This window comes from Dreissena polymorpha, chromosome 1, assembly GCF_020536995.1.
Source record: "Dreissena polymorpha isolate Duluth1 chromosome 1, UMN_Dpol_1.0, whole genome shotgun sequence".
Lineage (NCBI taxonomy): Eukaryota > Metazoa > Mollusca > Bivalvia > Myida > Dreissenidae > Dreissena > Dreissena polymorpha.
In genome coordinates this window covers 87451855-87474364 of record NC_068355.1, presented here as the reverse complement: position 1 = coordinate 87474364, position 22510 = coordinate 87451855, and the positions used below count along the sequence as shown (strand labels likewise).

The 22510-nt window shown below is 37.2% G+C and overlaps 1 protein-coding gene across 1 annotated transcript in view; it reads left to right on the top strand.

The window, feature by feature from the left end:
- LOC127839154 (beta-1,3-glucosyltransferase-like) overlaps nucleotides 1-22119 on the top strand; it is a 28030-nt gene extending 5911 nt beyond the window's left edge. The window contains exons 5-12 of the mRNA XM_052367392.1: nucleotides 182-248; nucleotides 3851-3964; nucleotides 7369-7438; nucleotides 11566-11679; nucleotides 13762-13864; nucleotides 15646-15768; nucleotides 16609-16750; nucleotides 17794-22119. Coding sequence (XP_052223352.1) covers nucleotides 182-248; nucleotides 3851-3964; nucleotides 7369-7438; nucleotides 11566-11679; nucleotides 13762-13864; nucleotides 15646-15768; nucleotides 16609-16750; nucleotides 17794-17958 — 898 coding nt within the window. The 3' untranslated portion in view covers nucleotides 17959-22119. The remainder of the gene's footprint in view (nucleotides 1-181; nucleotides 249-3850; nucleotides 3965-7368; nucleotides 7439-11565; nucleotides 11680-13761; nucleotides 13865-15645; nucleotides 15769-16608; nucleotides 16751-17793) is intronic.
- Nucleotides 22120-22510: the final 391 nt, after the last annotated feature.

Here is a 22510-nt window from a genome sequence, read left to right as displayed (position 1 = left end):
CATTGTTTGCTTCGTAATTTCATGTAATCTACTTAAATTTATAAATTGTAATATTTATTTGTCTTAAGTATACTGACACGTTACATTACTTTATTTATAATTATATGCATTTTTTGTTTGTAAGCTGTACCTAAATGGTTAAAGATTTCTATCAAACTTAGGCATGATTGTTGTATACCAGAATGTTATCCCGCTGGCCAGATGAAGAAAACTTCAGAGCAGATTTTACCATAGACCCAAAACATGAGGTATTACACACAGTCATTCCCTTTTTATGTCCCCCACTATAGTAGTGGGGGACATATTGTTTTTGCCCTGTCTGTTGGTCTGTTGGTCTGTCTGTTTGCGCCAACTTTAACATTTTGCAATAACTTTTGCTATATTGAAGATAGCAACTTCATATTTGGCATGCATGTGTATCTCATGAAGCTGCACATTTTGAGTGGTGAAAGGTCAAGGTCATCCTTCAAGGTCAGAGGTCAAATATATGTGGCCAAAATCGCTCATTTTATGAATACTTTTGCAATATTGAAGATAGCAACTTGATATTTGGCATGCATGTGTATCTCATGGAGCTGCACATTTTGAGTGGTGAAAGGTCAAGGTCAAGGTCATCCTTCAAGGTCAGAGGTCAAATATATGTGGCCCAAATCGCTTATTTTATAAATACTTTTGCAATATTGAAGATAGCAACTTGATATTTGTCATGCATGTGCATCTCATGGAGTTGCACATTTTGAGTGGTGAAAGGTCAATGTCATCCTTCAAGGTCAGAGGTCAAATATATGTGGCCCAAATCGCTTATTTTATGAATACTTTTGCAATATTGAAGATAGCAACTTGATATTTGGCATGCATGTGTATCTCATGGAGCTGCACATTTTGAGTGGTGAAAGGTCAAGGTCAATGTCATCCTTCACAAGGTCAAGGTCATCCTACAAGGTCAAACATCATATAGGGGGACATTGTGTTTCACAAACACATCTTGTTTTTAAAGCCGGACTGCACGATTTTATCAAATATTTATGAATTTTTATAAAATGTGTAAAAAACTTTTTATGCATATATTTCAATATAAATTAAAATAAAAGTAAAAGAACATGTGTCGAAAAATGCGAAATAAGCCAGGTATTTAATTCTGAAATCGAAAATGTCTGTACAGTCTAATTCGCCAGCATGTATATCATGCTTGTGCGATGTGAATCTAAATTTAATTTAACGGATCATTTTAATTTCCTGCAACGATATCTACTCATACAACACACAAACACTAACTCTGATCCTAATAAAAAGACGAATGCTTCGGTTATTGTAGGAAAATATGTACGAAATATCTTCATCACAATCGGCTCTGGGCGCTAATTTGTCTTTGCTGCATTTTATGAAATTTGTCTTCTTCAATGTTTACTTGTTTATGTCTATTTTGTGTTATTGTAACATATTTTTATCAATATATTACAATTAAACAAATATAAAAATCGTGCAGTCATGCTTTAAAGAAGATATTTAATAATTAGATGAAAGTGTATTGCCTGATATTCCAAAGGAATCTTTAAGTTAAAATGTTGGGAAAGTTATCAAATAGTTTTGTAAATCAGATTCCATCCAAATAAAATCACAAAACATGCTGCCATTTTCTCTGGCAATTTAAGATAAAGGTGAATTCACAGAATTAATAAGAGAATGCAATTAAGTCAAATTAAAACAAATGTTATCAAAAAAAGAACAAAGATATAACTCATTTATATTTGTTGGTTTGGAATTTTGTGGTTTTTATCCCTCGCCAAAGGTGGAGGGATATAGAATTGGTGTTTTCTGTCCATCCGTTCGTTCATCTGTCACAAAACCTTTGAGTGCTATATCTCTGAAACTTTATAAGATATCAACACGAAACATTATAGGTGTATGATACTTGTATCAATGAGGAGAAGTTCCAATGCACAAGAGCTGTAACCCTACACTTTCTTTAATAAGTGTTATTGCCTTTTGTTTTTTATTTGATGAAACTTTAAGGGCCATATCTCCGATACCATGCATTACTTTAACATAAAACTTAATAGGTGTATTGATATTAATTAGGAGAAGTGCCATGATTAAGAACCATAACCCTTCACTTTCTTAAATAAGAGTTATTGCCCTTAGTTGTTTTTTGTATGATGTAACTTTTCAGGGCTATATTTCACAGGGTGCAGAAACAACGGGCTTTTTAGGGTTTTACACACATGCGGGACAGAGTGTAATCACATCGTTAAGAACTTTATGTTTGCAAATATCTCAAGTTTTTGAAATACGTTTGCAAAATCTATAGTGCATAAAAGACAGATTTTCTTGCAGTTCATGCCAATATCTTAAGGTATAAGAATGAATCCTTGAATACGTCTGAAATCGGTGACAAAATTTTACCTTGCGTGAAACTTTATTGTGTACAATGAATGCAGTAAAAATGAACTTTTTGAACAAGAACACATGCTTATTAAATAAAGTAATTCTGATGTTTTTCACATTGCCATAAGCAGCATGTAAATCTGTCCGTCCAATAAATCCAATAAAGTTAAAAGTTGGAACCCCAAAAAGTGTGCATAGGCTAATCAGGGACGACACTTTCCGCCTAAAGTGGATTGTTGCTAAGAAAAAACTACATTTAATCGAAAAATGTCATAAAAGCAAAAAGTGTTGTCCCTGATTAGCCTGTGCGAGGCTAATCTGGGACAACACTTTACGCACATGCATTATGCCCAGTTTTCTCATAACACGACTCTTATTGAACAGTTTATATGTACATTCCAAGAGTTTATTTCACATACCATGACACTTTCGATCCACCATTGGTGAATCTTCATCAGACTGTGACTTCTCTGGAAGTAAACATCACAGGGCTGGCTTACTGCCAGCATTCCCAGCAGTAAGCAATGGCCTGTAGATGGGGCTCAGTTGGTAGCCCCCCTCATTCTTGTTCATCACCCGTCCTTCCTTTGCTATCTCTACTGCTTCCTTAAGTTTTCTGAGTGCGGTGTTGTTTTCCCTATCCATAACTTTCACCCCCTCCCAGTCAATGACATGGTTGTGCCTAGCTGTATGGTTCGTAACTGCACTGGAGTGTTCTGTTGTTTCCGCTTCTTTCCTTCCTGACCGCCTGAAAACTTGTGGGCTGTTCTTTGCGTTTTTTTTGTGCTCATTGATCCGAGTACCAAGTTTGCGACCTGTTTCTCCTATGTACACAGTTTCACAATTCTTGCACGGAATCTTGTATACACAGCCGCACACCTCTTCCGGCTGCGTCTGTCCTTAGGGTGTACATGAAAACGTCTGAGAGTGCTGTGGGGTCGCATTGCTACACTAATGTTGTGCTTTCTGTAGACTCACGCCAGTGCCTCAGATACATTTTATACATAGGGAATAACTACCATACCCTTTGACTTGTTCTTGGTTTTATCCCTTTCTTTCCTCCTTTTACCCTTCCCCTCCTGTTTTTCTGATATCTTCGTTTCAATGTCTTTTATCACTTTGTTTATTGTCCATTGTGGATATCCACACACTTTCAGCGCTCCTTTGATGTGGTCAAGTTCCCTTTTCTGATCCTCTTTATCAGTCACTATCGTAAAACACCTGTCAACTAGAGTTCTTACCACGCTCATTTTGTGAGATAACGGATGGTGGGACTCGAATTGCAGATATTGATCTGTATGAATCACTTCCCGTGGATTGAAACTGTCACGGTATGTAAAATAACTCTTGGAATGTACATATAAACTGTTCAATAATTTTTAAACACATTCCTAACCAGCTTTTGTCGAGATCTTAGAACGCAACTCATTTTTCAGAATTTAAAGAAGGATTCTGTTGTTTGCAGCTTGCGTCTTACATTCTGATGGATGATGTTAAACTGACCCATGCACCAGAGCTGTGCTTGGCAGAGCAGGGAGACCATTGTGTGTCATATATCAAACAGAAATTCCCACAATGTGTAAGTGAATTTGAGATTTCCTAGTTTGAAAACAATTTGGTTTATATATTTTATCTAATAATATCAACATATTTTAGCTGTCTGTATTGGACTGATTTAAAATAGTAATGTAAAACCTAAAAATTGGTCATTGTCAGCTCAGGTACTATTTAAAAGTACCCCGGGTACTCTAAAGTATACTATATGCACCCGGGGTACGGAAAATACCCTATAAGGCATCCAGCAAATATTAGACTGTACCTGAGTTTTAATCTCTCCCAAAATCTTATGTCGTAAAACATTACGAAACAAAATTTTCTGTAAACAAAACCTGCTTTTTAGCTCACCTGAGCGATAGCTTGAGGTGAGCTATTGTGATCACTCAGCGTCCGGCGTCCGTCCGTCCGTCTGTCTGTAAACAATTTGTAAACATCTTCTTCTACTAAACCATTGAGCCAATTTCAACTAAATTTCATGTGGAGCATCCCTAGGTCATGGGACAAAAGAATTGTTAAAAAAAATGTGATCGCATAACCAAGATGGCCGCCATGACCATATATGGTAAAAACCTTAAAAAATCTTCTTGTCAGAAACCACTCATCAGATTTTCAAAAAATTTCACAGGGATGACCTTTGAGGGCTCCCCTGAAAAATTTGTTCAAAGAAATTTGATTCGTCAAAAAACATGGCCGCAGGAGCTCGTTGAACTTTGCATGTTTATTCGTTTTTGCCTATTTTGTGAAAACTTTCAAAAATCTTCCACATTTTTTGTCCGATCCTTTCCAAATTTGCACAGTGTCTTTATATCAATGAGGACACGAACCCTACAAAAAATGAGCATTATTGGTCCATGAAGTACAGAATTACCTCCCCTTGAATTGAGAAAATGGTGTTTATGCAATGAAGTCCATTTTTCATCCAATTCTTTCCAAACTTGTAAGGATTTAGCATGGTTCAAACAAGGGAAACAACTACGGTTTATGCATGTTCTTTTTATTACAGATTTGCCTCCTTTTAATTCATTCAAAATCTCATTTTACAGCAGAGATTCCAAATCTGACCTGTAAATGAGCCCCATATTTACTGCCAGTGCTAGGTTACCTTTTCCCATTTGATCATTCTTAAGTATTGGTCTTGTAATGCTGCTACTGCTTCTGCTACTGCTACTGCTACTACTTCTACTACTACTACTACTACTACTACTACTACTACTACTACTACTACTACTACTTCTACTACTACTACTACTACTTCTACTACTACTACTACCACTACCACTACTACTACTACTACTACTACTACTACTACTACTACTACTACTACTACTACTACTACTACTACTACTTCTACTACTATTACTACTACTACTTCTACTACTACTACTAGTACTACTACTACTAGTACTACTACTACCACCACCACCACCACCACCACCACCACGTCTACTATTACTACTTCTACTACTACTGCCACTACTACTACTACTTTTACCACTACTACTACTACTACTACTACTACTACTACTACTACCACTACTACTACTATTACTACTACTACTACTACTTCTACTACTACCACTACTACTACTACTTCTTCTACTACTACTACTTCTACTACTACTACTACTACTACTACTACTACTACTACTACTACTACTACTACTACTACTACAACTACTATTACTACTACTACTACTACTACTACTACTACTACTACTACTACTACCACTACTACTACTACTACTACTACTACTACTACTACTACTACTACTACTACACCACCACCACCACCACCACCACCATTCACAGTGACAAAAAACGTATTCGCACAATGGCTGCTACTACAACTTATAGCCCATATAGGGGGGCATGCATGTTTTACAAACAGCCCTTGTTTCTATGGGATTTTAACCACAACTGTTCATGTTTATCTCCGACACATATTTTTAGGTCACCTGTCATGAAGTGACACGGTGAGCTTTTGTGATCGTGTGATGTCTGGCGTCCGTTGTGCGTGCCTGCGTGTGTCCGTGCGTGCGTCCGTCCGTCAACAATTTGTTTGTGTAGACAGTAGAGGTCACAGTTTGCATCCAATCTTGATAAATTTGGTCAAAATGTTTATCTTGATGAAATCCGGTTTGGGATTGTATTTGGGTCATCTGGGGTCAAAAACAAGGTCACTAGGTCAAATAATAGAACAACCTTCTGTAGACAATAGAGGTCACAGTTTTCATCCAATCTTTATGAAATTTGGTCAGAATGTTTATCTTGATGAAATCTGGGTTGGGATTTTATTTGGGTCATCTGGGGTCAAAAACTAGGTCACTAGGTCAAATAATAGAAAAACCTTGTGTAGACATTAGAGATCACAGTTTTCATCCAACCTTTATGAAATTTGGTCAGAATTCTTGATGAAATCTGGGTGGGATTGTATTTGGGTCATCTGGGGTAAAAATCTAGGTCAAATAAATAGAAAAACCTTGTGTTGACAATAGAGGTCACAGTTTTCATCCAATATTTATGAACTGTGGTCAGAATGTTTATCTTGATGAAATCTGGATTGGGATTGTATTTGGGTCATCTAGAGTCAGGAACTAGGTCACTAGGTCAAATCATAGAAAAACATTGTGTAGACAATAGAGGTCATAGTTTTCATCTGATCTTAATGAGTCAGGTGAGCGATTCAGGGCCATCATGACCCTCTTGTTTTGTGTATTAGTTTTGATAATATAGAGACCATTTTACAGAATATGAAAATAATTAATTTTTTAAAATGAGCTCACAAAGACCAATTCAGTACCCTGGTCACATGGTAGTATACTTAAATTAACCGGGGTACTTTTAAGTAGTACCAGAGCAGGCAATGACCGATGGAGACAAAAAGACCTATTAAGTATATATTTCAGAAAAATGACAACACAATTTTTTATTACTTTTTGAAACCTTGATGTTAACGTTTGTGTTTATGACACAATATTTTAAAACACAAGTTTGGCTTAAATTATTGGGTCACTGTCATTATTTAACGATGTCAAACTATGAAACTGGTTCCAAAATGGCTCATATTTATTATTATATGTAAAAAAACTATAGTAAGAGCACATATTGGACAACATAATACTGACTAATCATGACAACATGAACCTGGTTGAGCAAAAACGGTACTTGATTTCATTTGTCCAAACTGTCGTCCCCTAAGAGCCTGTGCAATCCGTACAGGCTAATCAGTGACAACACTTTCTGCCTATACTTTATTTCGCATTCAGAAGAGATCTCCTTTAAACAAAAAATTAAAACAAGCGGTAAGTTTCATCCAAGATTAGCCTGCATGGACTGCACAGAATAATATGGGACTACACTATAGGCACATGCATTAAGCCCAGTTTTCTCAGAGATAGACTCGCATCTGTATATGTCCTTACGTAGGGAGAGGCCATACCAGATGATGACCTGTTTGTGGCCGTGAAGACGTGTGAGAAGTTCCATACAGAGAGAGGTAGGCGCCACACCATGGTGGGCGTGAGAATGAAGTCAACTAGATATAGGGTTATGGGCCTTTTAGCCCAAAAATATGTAACCCTTTACCACTTAGATACGTATTTAACCCTTTACCACAGAGATACGTATTTAACCCTTTACCACTTAGATACATATTTTGACATATTTGTAATTTTTTAAAAAGTTAAATATAATTAAAGGTCTTTCTTACTTTATTTTAATTTTAAGGCTTCATTTCCAACCCTTAGATATAGATGAGCAGCAAACAGCATAAAACCTGAACGAGCTGCGAGTTACTCGCAGGCTGTTCTGTTTTTTTTGCTGTTTGCACATAGCCATTTTCACTTTGCTTCAGAGTGGGAAAGGGTTAAGTTAATTCATGTTGTATCCTGACTCAACGTTGATTTTTATCTTAAGTTTTGAGATTAGCTTGATCATAACGCTCAATTTAATGTTTAAGAAGTTGGTTTTTATGTCCCCCACCACTAAAGTAGGGAACATATTGGTTTTGCCCTGTCTGATGGTTTGTTGCTTTGTTTGTTTGTTTGTGCAAACTTTAACATTTGCTATTACTTTTGCTATATTGAAGATAGCAACTTTGTATTTGGCAGAGCTGTGTATCTCATGGAGCTGCATATTTTGAGTGGTGAAAGGTCAAGGTCATCCTCCAAGGTCAAAGGTCAAATATATGGGTCAAAATCGCTCATTTAATGTACTCTTTTGCAATATTGAACATAGCAACTTAATATTTGGCATGCATGTGTATCTCACGGAGCTGCACATTTTGAGTGGTGAAAGGTCAAGGTCATCCTTCAAGGTCAAAGGTCAAATATATGGGGACAAAGTGTTTCACAAAGCAATCGCTTGTTAGTTTTAAGTCTGACACAACCCTGAGTTTGTGGAGGAATTTGTGCAAATTGTTATAGCTAAAATTTGAGATTGTTCATGCGTTTACCAACATTCTCAATACTATGATGTGTGGAATCTCAAATAATTTCTTCTGAATTAAGCTCATAAGTTAATAATGTTCATGATACTGGGTCCGCCCAAGTGGGTGGAATTTAGAATATCAACTGGATATTGGGTGCATGTGTTTAATGGGTTGTCATTGTGATGTCCTGCAGATCGGTTGTCATGGTGATGTCTTGCGGATGGGTTGTCATGGTGATGTCTTACACATAGGTAGTTATGGTAATGTTTTACAGATGGGTTGTCATGGTGATGTCTTACAGATGGTTTGTCATGGTGATGTCTTACAGATAAGTTGTCATGGTGATGTACTACAGATGGGTTGTCAAGGTGATGTCTTAAATATGAGTTGTCATGGTGATGTCTTACAGATGGGTTGTCATGGTGATGTCCTACAGATGGGTTGTCAGGGTGATGTCCTACACATGGGTTGTCATGGTAATGTCTTACACATGGGTTGTCATGGTGATGTATAGATGGCTTTTCATGGTGATGTCCTTCAAATGGGTTGTCAAGGTGATGTCTTAGATGGGTAGTCAAGGTGATTTCTTACAGATGGGTTGTCATGGCGATGTCTGACAGATGGGTTGTCATGGTGATGTCTTACAGATGGGTTGTCATGGTAATGTCTTACACATGGGTTGTCATGGTAATGTCTTACAGATGTGTTGTCATGATGTCTTACACATAGGTAGTCATGGTTATGTCTTACATATGTGTTGTCATGGTGATGTCTTACAGATAGGTTCTCATGGTGATGTCCTTCAGATGGGTAGTCAAGGTGATTTCTTAGATGTGTAGTTAAGGTGATGTCTTACAGATGGGTTGTCATGGTGATGTCTGACAGATGGGTTGTCATGGTGATGTCTTACAGATGGCTTGTCAAGGTGATATCGTACAGATGGGTTGTCATGGTGCTGTCCTACAGATGGCTTGTCAAGGTGATTTCTTACAGATGGGTTGTCATGGTGATGTCTTACAGATGGGTTGTCATGATGATGTCTTACACATGGGTTGTCATGGTGATGTCTTGCAGATGGGTTGACATGGCAATGTCTTACACATGGGTTCTCATGGTAATGTCTTACAGATGTGTTGTCATGATGTCTTACACATAGGTAGTCATGGTTATGTCTTACATATGTGTTGTCATGGTGATGTCTTACAGATAGGTTCTCATGGTGATGTCCTTCAGATGGGTTGTCAAGGTGATTTCTTAGATGTGTAGGCAAGGTGATGTCTTACAGATGGGTTGTCATGGTGATGTCTGACAGATGGGTTGTCATGGTGATGTCTTACAGATGGCTTGTCAAGGTGATGTCGTACAGATGGGTTGTCATGGTGCTGTCCTACAGATGGCTTGTCAAGGTGATTTCTTACAGATGGGTTGTCATGGTGATGTCTTACAGATGGGTTGTCATGATGATGTCTTACACATGGGTTGTCATGGTGATGTCTTGCAGATGGGTTGACATGGCAATGTCTTACAGATGGGTTGTCATGGTGATGTCCTACAGATGGGTTGTCATGGTGATGTCTTGCAGATGGGTTGTCATTGTGATGTCTTACAGATGGGTTGCTCAGGTGATGTCTTACAAATGGGTTGTCATTGTAATGTCTTACAGATGGGTTTTCATGGTGATGTCTTACAAATGGGTTGTCATGGTTATGTCTTACAGACGGGTTGTCATGGCAATGTCTTACAGATGGGTTAGCATTGTGATGTCTTACAGATGGATTGTCATGGAAATGTCTTACAGATGGGTTGTCATGGTGATGTCTTGCAGATATGTTGTCCAGGTGATGTCTTACAAATTGGTTGTCATTGTAATGTCTTACAGATGGGTTTTCATAGTGATGTCTTACAAATGGGTTGTCATGGTTATGTCTTACAGATGGGTTGTCATGGTGATGTCTTACAGACGGGTTGTCATGGCAATGTCTTACAGATGGGTTAGCATGGTGATGTCTTACAGAGGGGTTGTCATGGTAATGTCTAACAGAGGGGTTATCATGGCATTGTCTTACAGATGGGTTGTCATGGTTATGTCTTACAGATGGGTTGTCATGGTGATGTCTTACAGACGGGTTGTCATGGCAATGTCTTACAGATGGGTTAGCATGGTAATGTCTTACAGAGGGGTTGCCATGGTGATGTCTTACAGATGGGTTAGCATGGTGATGTCTTACAGATGGGTTGTCATGGTGATGTCTTACAAATGGGTTGTCATGGTTATGTCTTACTGATGGGTTGTCATGGTGATGTCTCACAGACGGGTTGTCATGGCAATGTCTTACAGATGGGTTGTCATGGTGATGTCTTACAGACGGGTTGTCATGGCGAGGTCTTACAGATGGGTTGTCCTGGTGATGTCTTACAAATGGGTTAGCATGGTGATGTCTTACAGATGGGTTGTCATGGTGATGTCTTACAGACAGGTTGACATGGCAATGTCTTACAGACGGGTTGTCATGGCGATGTCTTACAGATGGGTTGTCCTGGTGATGTCTTACAAATGGGTTGTCATTGTAATGTCTCACAGATGGGTTTTCATGGTGATGTCTTACAAATGGGTTGTCATGGTAATGTCTTACAGATGGGTTGTCTTGATGATGTCTTACAGATGGGTTGTCAAGGTGATGTCTTACAACTGGGTTGTCATGGTAATGTCTTACAGATGAGTTGTCATGGTGATGTCTTACAGATGGGTTGTCAAGGTGATGTCTTACACATGGGTTGTCATGGTTATGTCTTACACATGGGTTGTCATGGTGATGTGTTACAGATGGGTTGTCAAGGTGATGTCTTAGATGGGTTGTCATGGTGATGTCATACAAATTTGTATCTTGCTTTGAAGTTCACAATGATAAGTTTAGTTATAAGACTACAAGGAATATGGCTTACTTCATAATATGAGCCTCATTATGTGGAACACTGGACTAAATGCACTTCGTTCCAGATAAGCCTGTGCAGTCCACACAGGCTCATAAGGAACAACACTTTCTGCTTTCAAGTTAAATGGAAGTTTTCATTTAATGATGTGTCTTCTAAGCTGAAAGTGTTCTCCGAGACTGCGCAGGCTAATGTGGGACGCACATGCATCAAGCCCAGTTTTCCTAGAATGTGGCTTATTTGGTTCTGTGCCTATGTTCCAGTACCTGTAGTGTTGGACACCTGGGCCAAGGAGACAGGTCACATTGAGTTCTACAGTGAGACAGCAGACTCATCCATACCTACCATTGACTTGGGCGTGCCCAACACAGAAAGAGGTAGAGTGTTCTTGTCTGGAAATGTCAGATTAATGTAAGCTGCAATAAAGATTTTTAGCTTGATGGGTGTACAGTTTTTGTAATTGATTCTGTAAAATGTCAGCCACAAGGAACAATCTAACAAACCTCAGAACATGTGTTTAAAATTATAAATTATTGATACTTTTATGTTATTGATTCCTATCTTATTGTTGCCTATACATGTATATTATTGATACCTTAAATATTCTAAATAACTATATATGATTGATACCTATATATTACAGATACCTAAACAATATACATACCTACATTGGTAATGGGGGCTATATAGAAGTCACTTTGTCGGTCTGTCTGTCCGTCGGTCTGTCAGTCTGTCATGAAATCTTGTCCGGGCAATAACTATGTTGTTCATTGTGAGATTTTAGAGTAATTTGGCACATTTGTTCACCATCATTGGACGGTGTGCTGCATGAAAGAATTTTGTCGATATCTCAAAGGTCAAGGTCACACTTTGAGTTCAAAGGTCAAAAATGGCCATAAATGAGCTTATCCGGCCCATAACTTTGTGATTTATAATGAGATTTGAAAATCATTTGGAACATTTGTTCACCATCATTGAACAGTGTGTCGCGCGAAAGAATTACGTCGATATCTTCAAGGTCAAGGTGTTCTTTGAGTTCAAAGGTAAAAAATGGCCATACATGAGCTTGTCCGGGCAATAACTATGTCGTTCATTGTGAGATTTTAAAATCATTTGGCACTTTTGCACATTTGTTTACCATCACTGGACAGTGTGTTGAGCAAAAGAATAACGTCGATATCTCCAAGATCAAGGTCACACTTTGAGTTCAAAAGTAAAAAATGGCCATAAATGAGCTTGTCCGGACCATAACTATCTCAAAGGTCAAGGTTACACTGAGTTCAAAGGTCAAAAATGGCCATAAATGTGAGATTTTAAAATCATTTGTACACCATCATTGGACGGTGTGTCGCACGAAAGAATTATGTCGATATCTCCAAGGTCAAGGTCACACTTTGAGTTCAAAGGTCAAAAATGGCCATAAATGGTAATGGCATAATAATTCTTAAAAATTGCCATAAATTAGATTTTCTTGTTTTGTGAAGACAGCATGCAAAATAGTCTGTGTCAATCCGGCACATGGGGGTATACGTCACGTCTGTGACAAAGCTCTAGTTAATACTGATATATTATTTATGCCTTTATATGATTGAAACCTATATATTATGCATACCTTTGTACAGAACAGTTGAAAATTGTTGTTAAACTGCCAGCCATTCTTATAGTGTTAAACTATGCTTGGTTGAACTGACTACAATGTCTAATTAAATCTGACTACAATGTTATTATAATGACTAATTAAATCTGACTACAATGTTATTATAATAACTAATTAAATCTGACTAAAATGCTATTATAATGACTAATTAAATCTGACTGAAATGTTATTATAATAACTCATTCAATCTGAATGAAAACAGTTCAATCTGACTGAATATGATTTAATCTGACTGAAAACCATTCAATCTGACTGAAAACAGTTAAATTTGACTGAAAAAAGTTCAATCTGACTGAAAACAATTAAATCTGACTGAAAATGGTTCAATCTGACTGAAAATGGTTCAATCTGACTGAAAATGGTTCAATCTGACTGAAGATGGTTCAATCTGACTGAAGTTGGTTCAATCTGACTGAAGATGGTTCAATCTGACTGAAGATGGTTCAATCTGACTGAAAATGGTTCAATCTGACTGAAGATGGTTCAATCTGACTGAAGATGGTTCAATCTGACTGAAGATGGTTCAATCTGACTGAAGAAGTCTTCATTTGAGCCTATGGGAAACCGAGGCGGAATGCATGTGTTGTCTCATATTAGCCTGTGCAGTCTGCAAATGCCTATCAAGTATGACACTTTTGGCTTTTATCAATAAAAGGAAGTCTCTACTCATAACAAATCCAGTCTAGGCACAAGCTATTCTGGTATGACACTTAACTACCCACATGCATTAAGCCCAGTTTTCCCAGAACAAGGCTCATAATGGCTGATAAATGGTTCAATCTGACAGTTTGACATTTTTAAGGTCACTGTGGGAAGACGATAGCCCTGATGAAGCGAGCAGTGACAGAGGAACACATTCGAGACAGGAAGTGGCTACTGGTCGCTGATGACGACACACTCATCAAGTAAGTAGACATGTGAGGCACAGGCTAGTAGAAATGTACGGCACAGGCTAGTGGAAATGTGTGACAAAGGCTAGAGGAAATGTATTACACAGGCTAGTGGCAATATGTGGCACAGGCTTGTGGAAATGTTTGGCACGGGCTAGTGGAAATGTGTGGCACAGGCTAGTGGAAATGTGTCACACAGGCTGAGTGGAAATGTGTGACACAGGCTAGAGGAAATGTATTACATAGGCTAGTGGAAATATGTGGCACAGGCTAGTTGAAATGTGTGAAACAGGCTTGTAAAAATGTTTTGCATAGGCTACTACAAATGTGTGCCATAGGCTAGTGGAAATGTGTGACACAGGCTAGTGGAAATGTGTGGCACAGACTTGTGTCAATTTGATTTTTGGGGGTGAGGGCCATAGCCTTGGTAGGGTTGGAAATATAATCATTTGCATGTTATTATTATCCACGCCTAAGGCAAAGGGATATAGTTTTGGCGAAGGGATATAGTTTTGGCGTTGTCTTTCCATCAATCCTTCCGACTGTCACAAAATATATATGATTTCAACATTACACTTCATGGGTGTATTGATATCAATGAAGAGAAGTGCCATGTGCAAGAACCATAACCCTACACATTGTAATTTTTAGCTCGGCTGTTTTTGGAGAAAACCCAAAGTATTGTCATAGCCATCTCGTTGTGTCATGTCATGTTGTGTCAGTCGTCGTGTCCGTGTCGTGCTAAACCTTAACATTTTGTCAAGGTTTTGAACATTGGCTCTAAAATCAAGTTCTTCAACCTACAACTTTGAAACTTCATATGTAGCTGCACCTTGATGAGTTCTACATGCCACACCCATTTTGAAGTCACTAGGTCAAAGGTCAAGGTCACTGTGACCTCTAAAAAAATAAAATAAAAAAATTCTGACAAGCTTTCATCGATTCAAAACTGCACCCGCAGCCGAGCCTGGCACCTGTAATGCGGTGCTTTTGTTAAAGACATTGCCCTGTTCATCTATCTCCATCCATCAATAGACAAAAGGTATTTGGCTGGGCATATCAGTTTAACTAATTTGCTTGTTATGTTTTACAGATTTTGTTAAAGCTTTGCAGACATTTACCTGAATACTGACACTTACAAATTAATTGAAGGATATTGATTAAAATATTATTATGTGGAACATTAAGTTCACATTGTAAAGGCACATTTAGTTCTGCTCATAGAATTTACTAGTGTAAAGTGAATGTATTCAAGATATTTAAAATATCCAACAGTGGATTAGGTTGTAAAACTGAATAATAAACATCAGTAACAAAAATGTGAACCTTCCTCTGGGAAAACGGCGCTTAATGCATATGCACAGTTTCTTCCCATTTTATCCTATGCAGTCTAAACTTTCAGCCTCAACTGGATTGTTTTAGAAGAGACTTCCTTTAAACAAAAAATTTCATGAACAGCACAGGCTAATCTGGGATGATATTTTTCGCAGAGCTTTCCTATAGTGAGAATCATATTTGTTCCATCTTAAGACTTTCCCTCATACGAAGAAAAGTGAAAATGGCTTTTGCAACCAGCATAAAACCAGAACAGCCTGCGAGAAACTTTCAGTCTGTTCAGGTTTTATGCTGTTTGCTGCTCATCTGTATAATCAGGTTGAAATTGAAGCCTGTAAAACTTGAATGTAGTAAGAAAGTAGTTCAATTAAATGTAACTTTCTAAGGGACTATACATGCGTGAAAATACATTACTATGTGGTAAAGGATTCAGACTTAAAACCTGTTTCCCTGTCTTCCAGCATTCCCAGACTGCGTCAGTTGCTGGCGTGCTATGATGCTTCTAGCCCTGTTGCCCTGGGAGAGCGCTACGGTTACCAGGTGGCCAAGGGTCAAGGGTACGAGTACATCACAGGGGGAGGAGGGTACGTATTGTGTTTGAACTCGCTGGTTTGAGTCTGTACTAAATATCAAACAAAGCCTCTTGGGAAAACCGGGCTTAATGCATTTGCGTAAAGTGTTGTCCCAAATTAGCCTGTGATATCTGCACAGACTTATCTGGGACAAAACTTTTTGCCTTAACTGGAATGACTGCTTAAGTAACTAAATTCATTGATTTACATGTAGTTATATAAATCAATAAAATAAGTTACTTAAGCCAGTTATTCTTAAACAAGGCCAAACTATTTTTGTGAAATTGGGGTTAGGTGGCATTTTTTTTTTTTTCATACTTAATACCAGTATAATTTTTTTTATTGTAAGCTAACCTTTAATAATAGGCCTAAGTTATGAGCCTCTTTCTGGAAAAACTGGGCTTAATGCACGTGCATGAAGTGTCACCCAAGATTAGCCTGTGCAGTCCTTATCAGGGACAACTCGTTATGCGTAAATTGGATTTTTGTTAAGAAGAAACTTCATTTAACAGAATAAACGGAAAATGTTGTTCCTGATAAGCTTTTGCGTCTGCACAGGCCAATCTGGGATGATTGTTAACGCATGTGCATTTAACCCCGTTTTCCCAAACTGAGGCTAATTAATCTTTCGGGAATCGGGGCTTCAGTAAAACAAGAGCATAACATGTGTTAGCAGTCAGTCTACTATAATACTAAAGTGGAGACGTCTATATTTTTGTATCCTATTTTAATATGAGTGTAATAGGAGCTTAATTGTAGCAGATTGTATCATTCCCATTTTTTTATCTGCTGCCATGTTTCTTGTTTGGACTGTATGACATGCACATGTTCAAGTTTCTGGTCTTTCCCCAGGATGGTGTTCAGCATGCCCATGGTGCGCAGGCTGGTAGATCAGTGCACATGTCCCCAGAATGACTCCCCCGACGACATGATCCTCGGCATGTGTCTGCGCAGGCTAAACATCCCCATTACACACGTTCCTTATCTGCATCAGGTAAGAGGGCCATGGCCTGGATGGGGAATAATAAAGCTAATGGATATGTTATTTTTGTTTGTTTTGTGTGTTTTTGTGTTTTTGTGTGATGTACACTGTAAGTTTACCCTATACCACTTAGATACGTATTTTGACGCATTTGTAGTTCCATAGAAAGTTTAAGTTCATTAAATACCTTTATTTCTGAATACAAGTTTTAAAGGCTTCATTTCTAACCCTTAGATACTGATGAGCAGCAAACAGCATAAAACCTGAACAGACTGTGAGTTAGTCGCAGGCTGTTCTGGTTTTATGCAGGTTGCAAAGGCCATTTTCACTTGGCTTCTTATGGGGGAAAGTGTTAATCAATGTAAGTATTGTAGGTTAAGTCCTCTTTAATTTTCATGACAATAAGTGTTTTTGTTCAGTCTCTATTAGTAGAACTTATCTATTTTAGCTCTATTGAATCAAACGCCTTAGGTTTATTGAAACACTTTTGAGTCAGTTTCCTGGGTAGAACCAGTGCTTGGTGTCTTTGTGGGATTCCTAAAGAACGCTCCCACAGTGGTGATCAAATATTTGACCTTCAAATTCTGGCAGACTTTGCTCTGGGGATTTCCCCATAATTTTATGTAGAACAATGTCAAATATATAAAAGTGATATTTTATGAAAGCCTGAACTAATCTAGTCTGGTAAAGTCATTTTTGTTCGTCATCAAAAAATGTTGTGGTTAAATTAACAAGACTTACATTGACATTAAAATTTGTGAATATCTAATTTTGGAAAAAAAGAGTGGGAATTTGTGTTGGTCATTTTCCAACATGATTGTGTTAAATTCATGTGATTGTGTTAAAATGCATGAGACTGTGTTAAATTCATGAATCTGTCAAGCCACTAAATGAACAAAAATCAATGTTCCACAAATAATAATGCTTTTTATTAGCTCTGCATTTTAAGACACTGTTGGAGAGTTATTTAGTGACTTTGGATTAACTGTAAAATTGTTAAAGAATTTGCTTTGCTTTTGAAAGCCCAATAATCCAGTATGTCTGGTTTGTGTCAGGCCCGCCCAGACGACTACTCTGATGGCTTCCTCAGTCGCCATATACCGGTGTCCTTTCACAAGCACTGGAACTGTGACCCTCGAGCGGTGTACAGGCTATTGAAGAGCTATGATGGAGTCGAGAGCAGGGGAGACCACTCTAAACAGACCCACGTAGAGTTGTGAGGATTGAGGGGCATAGGTTTTATCATGTGCTGAATTGTATTGAAAATAAGCCTCACTTTGGGATAAACAAGGTTAATCCTTAACACTCAGATATGCATTTTGTAGTCCCTTAGAAAATCAAATCAAATTAAAGATATTCATTCATGTTTAAGTTTTACAACTTCTTTTTCAACCCCAAGATACTGAAAAGCAGCAAACAGTATAAAACCTGAACTGACTGCGAGTAAATTGAATACTTTTCTGGTTTTATGCTGGTTGCATATAACCATTTTAAATTTGCTTCTGAGTAGGAAAGGGTAAAATTCATATGGTTTAAATTTTGGTTCAGATTAGTTTGCACAGGCTTATCAGGGATGACATTTTCTGCTTTTGGTATTTTACGTGTAAAGGAAGTCGCTTGTTAGCTAAATTTCAGTATAGGCAGAAAGTGTAATCCCTGATTACCGTAATTACTCTATGTTTTCGGACACTCTAAGTTTTCGGACACCCCTTTTTTTAGCAAAAGTAATTATTTTTCGTGACTCCTTATTTTCGGACACACGAGTTTTCGTCCATAATTAATGTCTCTAAGTTTTCAGACAGTATATTTTACAGTGCTAATTTACCAAATTTCGGTCGTGTTTTTGATATCTAATGACACTTCGATCATGGGGTTTTACCACCAGATTAACAACGTAAAACATGGCAGGTGCATGACTGAGAGCAACGGACCATTACATTTGCGTTATTGGGTAAATAAACCGGTATTAAACAATGGTTTCGCTCGATAGCATATGCGTTATGACAATTACCAGGGGTAGTGCCAATTAACAGTTCAATTATCTACCGCAATGTAGATGACAATATCAATATACGCTCTGTGCGCAATGGTACTACTCCTTAGTAAAATAACTGTGACAAATACTAAACGCTTCAAAGTGTGATGCACGGTACCCTATTGCAAGTTTTACGAACAATGGAAGGTGTTAGACAACAACTATCGGAAATGAACAAACACAAATTCATAGTTTGCTTTTTTTATTGCGTTAATTACAGGTTCATACTAGCAAGTATCGGTACATCACATGCTCATATTTGTACTTGTTGGTCAAAGAACAACCTTGTACTAACTTTCTGTCAAATAAATTAAGCATGTAAAATTATTTTAAATGCAGTGCAAACATATATAACTGTAATTTATACTACACGGCATGGTATTTTACAAGCGCATGCTATTACCGGTAGTCGTTGATACAATCGACGCTATTTTCGGACACTTCAATTTTCTACTCTCAGTTTTCGGACACCTGTATTTTGTGAATATTTTTCGTATCTAAGTTTTCGGACACAATTTTTTTTAATCATTTTTAAGTGTCCGAAAACATAGAGTAATTATGGTAACCTGTGTGGACTGTTTATCACATTATGGGGCCGTAGGGGCAGTAATTGCCAGATGTATTGAAACGTTTATAGATACATGTGTTCATACTTATGTAGTCAGCAGATTTACATGAAACTTTATGCTGTCAAATATTCTTGGTATCTGTTAAGGAACACCAAGTATTTTATACAACATAACTCAACTGTTATGCCTTTGTATGTGCTTTACATTAAACATGTCCAGTGTCTGCAGGTTATTTCTAGTCACAGAACTGGTAAGAGGTTTAATTGATTATTACTTATGTATTTGTTTGTAGACAGGAGAAAAAATCTAATTGGCCACCTGATATTTTTTGTTAAATACATGCATGTAAACTGTATACGGTATATTCAAAATATATTCTTTTACACATTAAATACAGGTCAATGCAAATATTTCCTTAAAATATGTCAATTAAATAAGTCAATCAGGTGCAATGAATTATTGTATTGCAATCACCCTGGAACAGAATATTGCAAAATTGAGCCTTGTATCACAATTAGTATCAAAAACAATTGTGAAACATTTTATTCAATTAGTGTATTTTTAACATATGCAAAATACACTGATTTAAACATGTTTTATTCACACCAACACTAGTCTTCTTAGATGCTGTGTACCATAAATAACATCTTAAAACATTGCTAAACTAATTTACTCAATTTGTGTATTTAAACTATAATGTTATATGCAACATGTCTTATATTTACAATGGAAATAAACAATGGAATTTCAAAAAGAAAACAATTAACAAAAATTGAGCCTCATTCTGTGAAATCTGGGCTGAATGCATGTGCCTAAAGTGTCGTTTCATATTAGCCTGTGCTGTCCACACAGGCTAATGAGGGATGACGCTTTCTGCGTTAACTGGATTTTCATGAAAAAGAGAGTTCCTTCAAACAAAAAATTCCATAAAAGCAGAAAGTGTCGTCTATGATTAGCCTGTGCAGACTGTGCTCTGATTAGCCTGTGCACAAGCTAACTTGGGATGACACTTTATGCACATGCATTAAAACCACGTTTTTGTAGAAGAGACTCTTTAAAGCAAACAATTTATGAGACACATTTCATAAGTTTTATTGACCTCAGTTCCCAGCAGACATAGCCTACATCTTCAACTTATATCAAGCATTCCAAAGCCTCCCCTTTGTTCTCCTGTACACAGTCAGGTCATATATTTTAGTTTCTTTTATTACCTTATCTTATTTTTCTAATTACCCTTTCTTGTTACCAATGAAGTGCAATGCATTTGACCATTTGTTAAGCAATGCATGTGATTTTAGTCCAAAACTAGACATTGAGCCATCCATTCTGCTTGACTATGAAAAAATCATGTTTCATAATTTGAATCAACAGATAAATGTGTAAAACAATATATTGCAAAATGTCATTATTTAAATGTGTTGCCCCAAAATCACATGTATAAAATGTATGTTTAGTGTGTTGTGATATCTGTTAATTTGCATTCCATAATGCACTTCATTTTTTGATGTGAAGGGTGATCACACAAAAGCCATGGTTCATAATTAATAGATGAAGGTTGAGAAAAATTACTTCAGGATGATTTTAAGTTGATCTCACACTTCCATAGTTCAATCTTGTATAAATCAAACATAAATATCAAATGTATATCATATCCATGCACCTGAAATTTATCTGTTTGCATATTAATAGAAGCAAGTAATAAAGTTGCTTATATTAATACAATTCAACATTTACACATAGGCCATTAAATTTCCTTGAGTTTGTAAATCTTTTCAGTTTCTGCCCTCTATCAAGTGTAAATCTTGTCAGTTTCTGCCCTCTATCAAGTGTAAATCTTGTCAGTTTCTACACTCTATCAAATGTAAATATTGTCAGTTTCTGCCCTCTATCAAGTGTAAATTTGGTCAGTTTTTGCACTCTATCGAATGTAAATCTTGTCAGTTTCTGCCCTCTATCAAGTGTAAATCTTGTCAGTTTCTGCCCTCTATCAAGTGTAAATCTTGTCAGTTTCTACACTCTATCAAATGTAAATATTGTGTCAGTTTCTGCCCTCTATCAAGTGTAAATCTGGTCAGTTTTTGCACTCTATCGAATGTAAATCTTGTCAGTTTCTGCCATCTATCAAGTGTAAATCTTGTCAGTATCTGCGCCTATCAAGTTATAAACGTGTCAGTTTCTGCCCTCTATCAAGTGTAAATATTGTGAGTTTCTGCCCTCTATCAAGTGCATTTCACTCAACAGACTTATTGTGTCTACTCAAGAAATATTTTTGTGCAATGTATGTAACTAAAAATATATTATTTACAATAGTTGAGAAATATTGTATATATTTTGTTTCAGACTGTACATTTACTTATGTACATGTGTAACTGCATTAAATGTTTGCCATGTAAACTCTCACCCTAAACCATGTGTTTTTACCAGGGCTAAATAAGCATGCATCATTGGTAGTTGATCTGTCAGTTCTAAAAGAAATCTCAACTAGTATTACTTTTATGATGTTTCATGGATATTGAATAATTTATACGCAGCAGGCAATGTATTTTATCTATAAGAATCATGTACTTGTATGTGATCATACAACTAAGCTTTCACAATGTATTAAACCTTTTTCTCGTCGCACATTTGTATTTATTGTCAAAAGCTCTTGTCATGATCTAATAAAACATAAATTATGTATTTGGGCTGTTTATATAAAAAAAATCCACCGATTATTTGTTGTATTAAAAATACCATTAACAGGATATAATAATAAACAGAATAAATTCATAACCCACGATTTTAGTTTGTTTTCACTATTTATGCCACCAAATGCAGGCATATAGTAATAGCATTGTCCATTCTTCTTCGTCTGCCCATCAGTCCGCCCCACTCTTCATAGTGGTTCGGCTGATTTCATGGGCAGGAGAGTGTAGACAGCGGTACCGTGCGATGCATCTATTGGCACCCGAATACAGAACAACTGTGGGACTGGAGCCGGAGACGTTGAATGCGTTCCATCCATGTACCATACCTCAGCTCTCTCGAGGAGATCGAGACAGCCTCGCTGGCAAATACTGTTAGTATAGCCGTTTCTGAACCATTGTAAAAGGCAGTGTTATTTTGAGCAACCCAATTCGAACACTAACGCTGATTTTAACAGGCCCGTTATCATTTAACGGTCCTTTA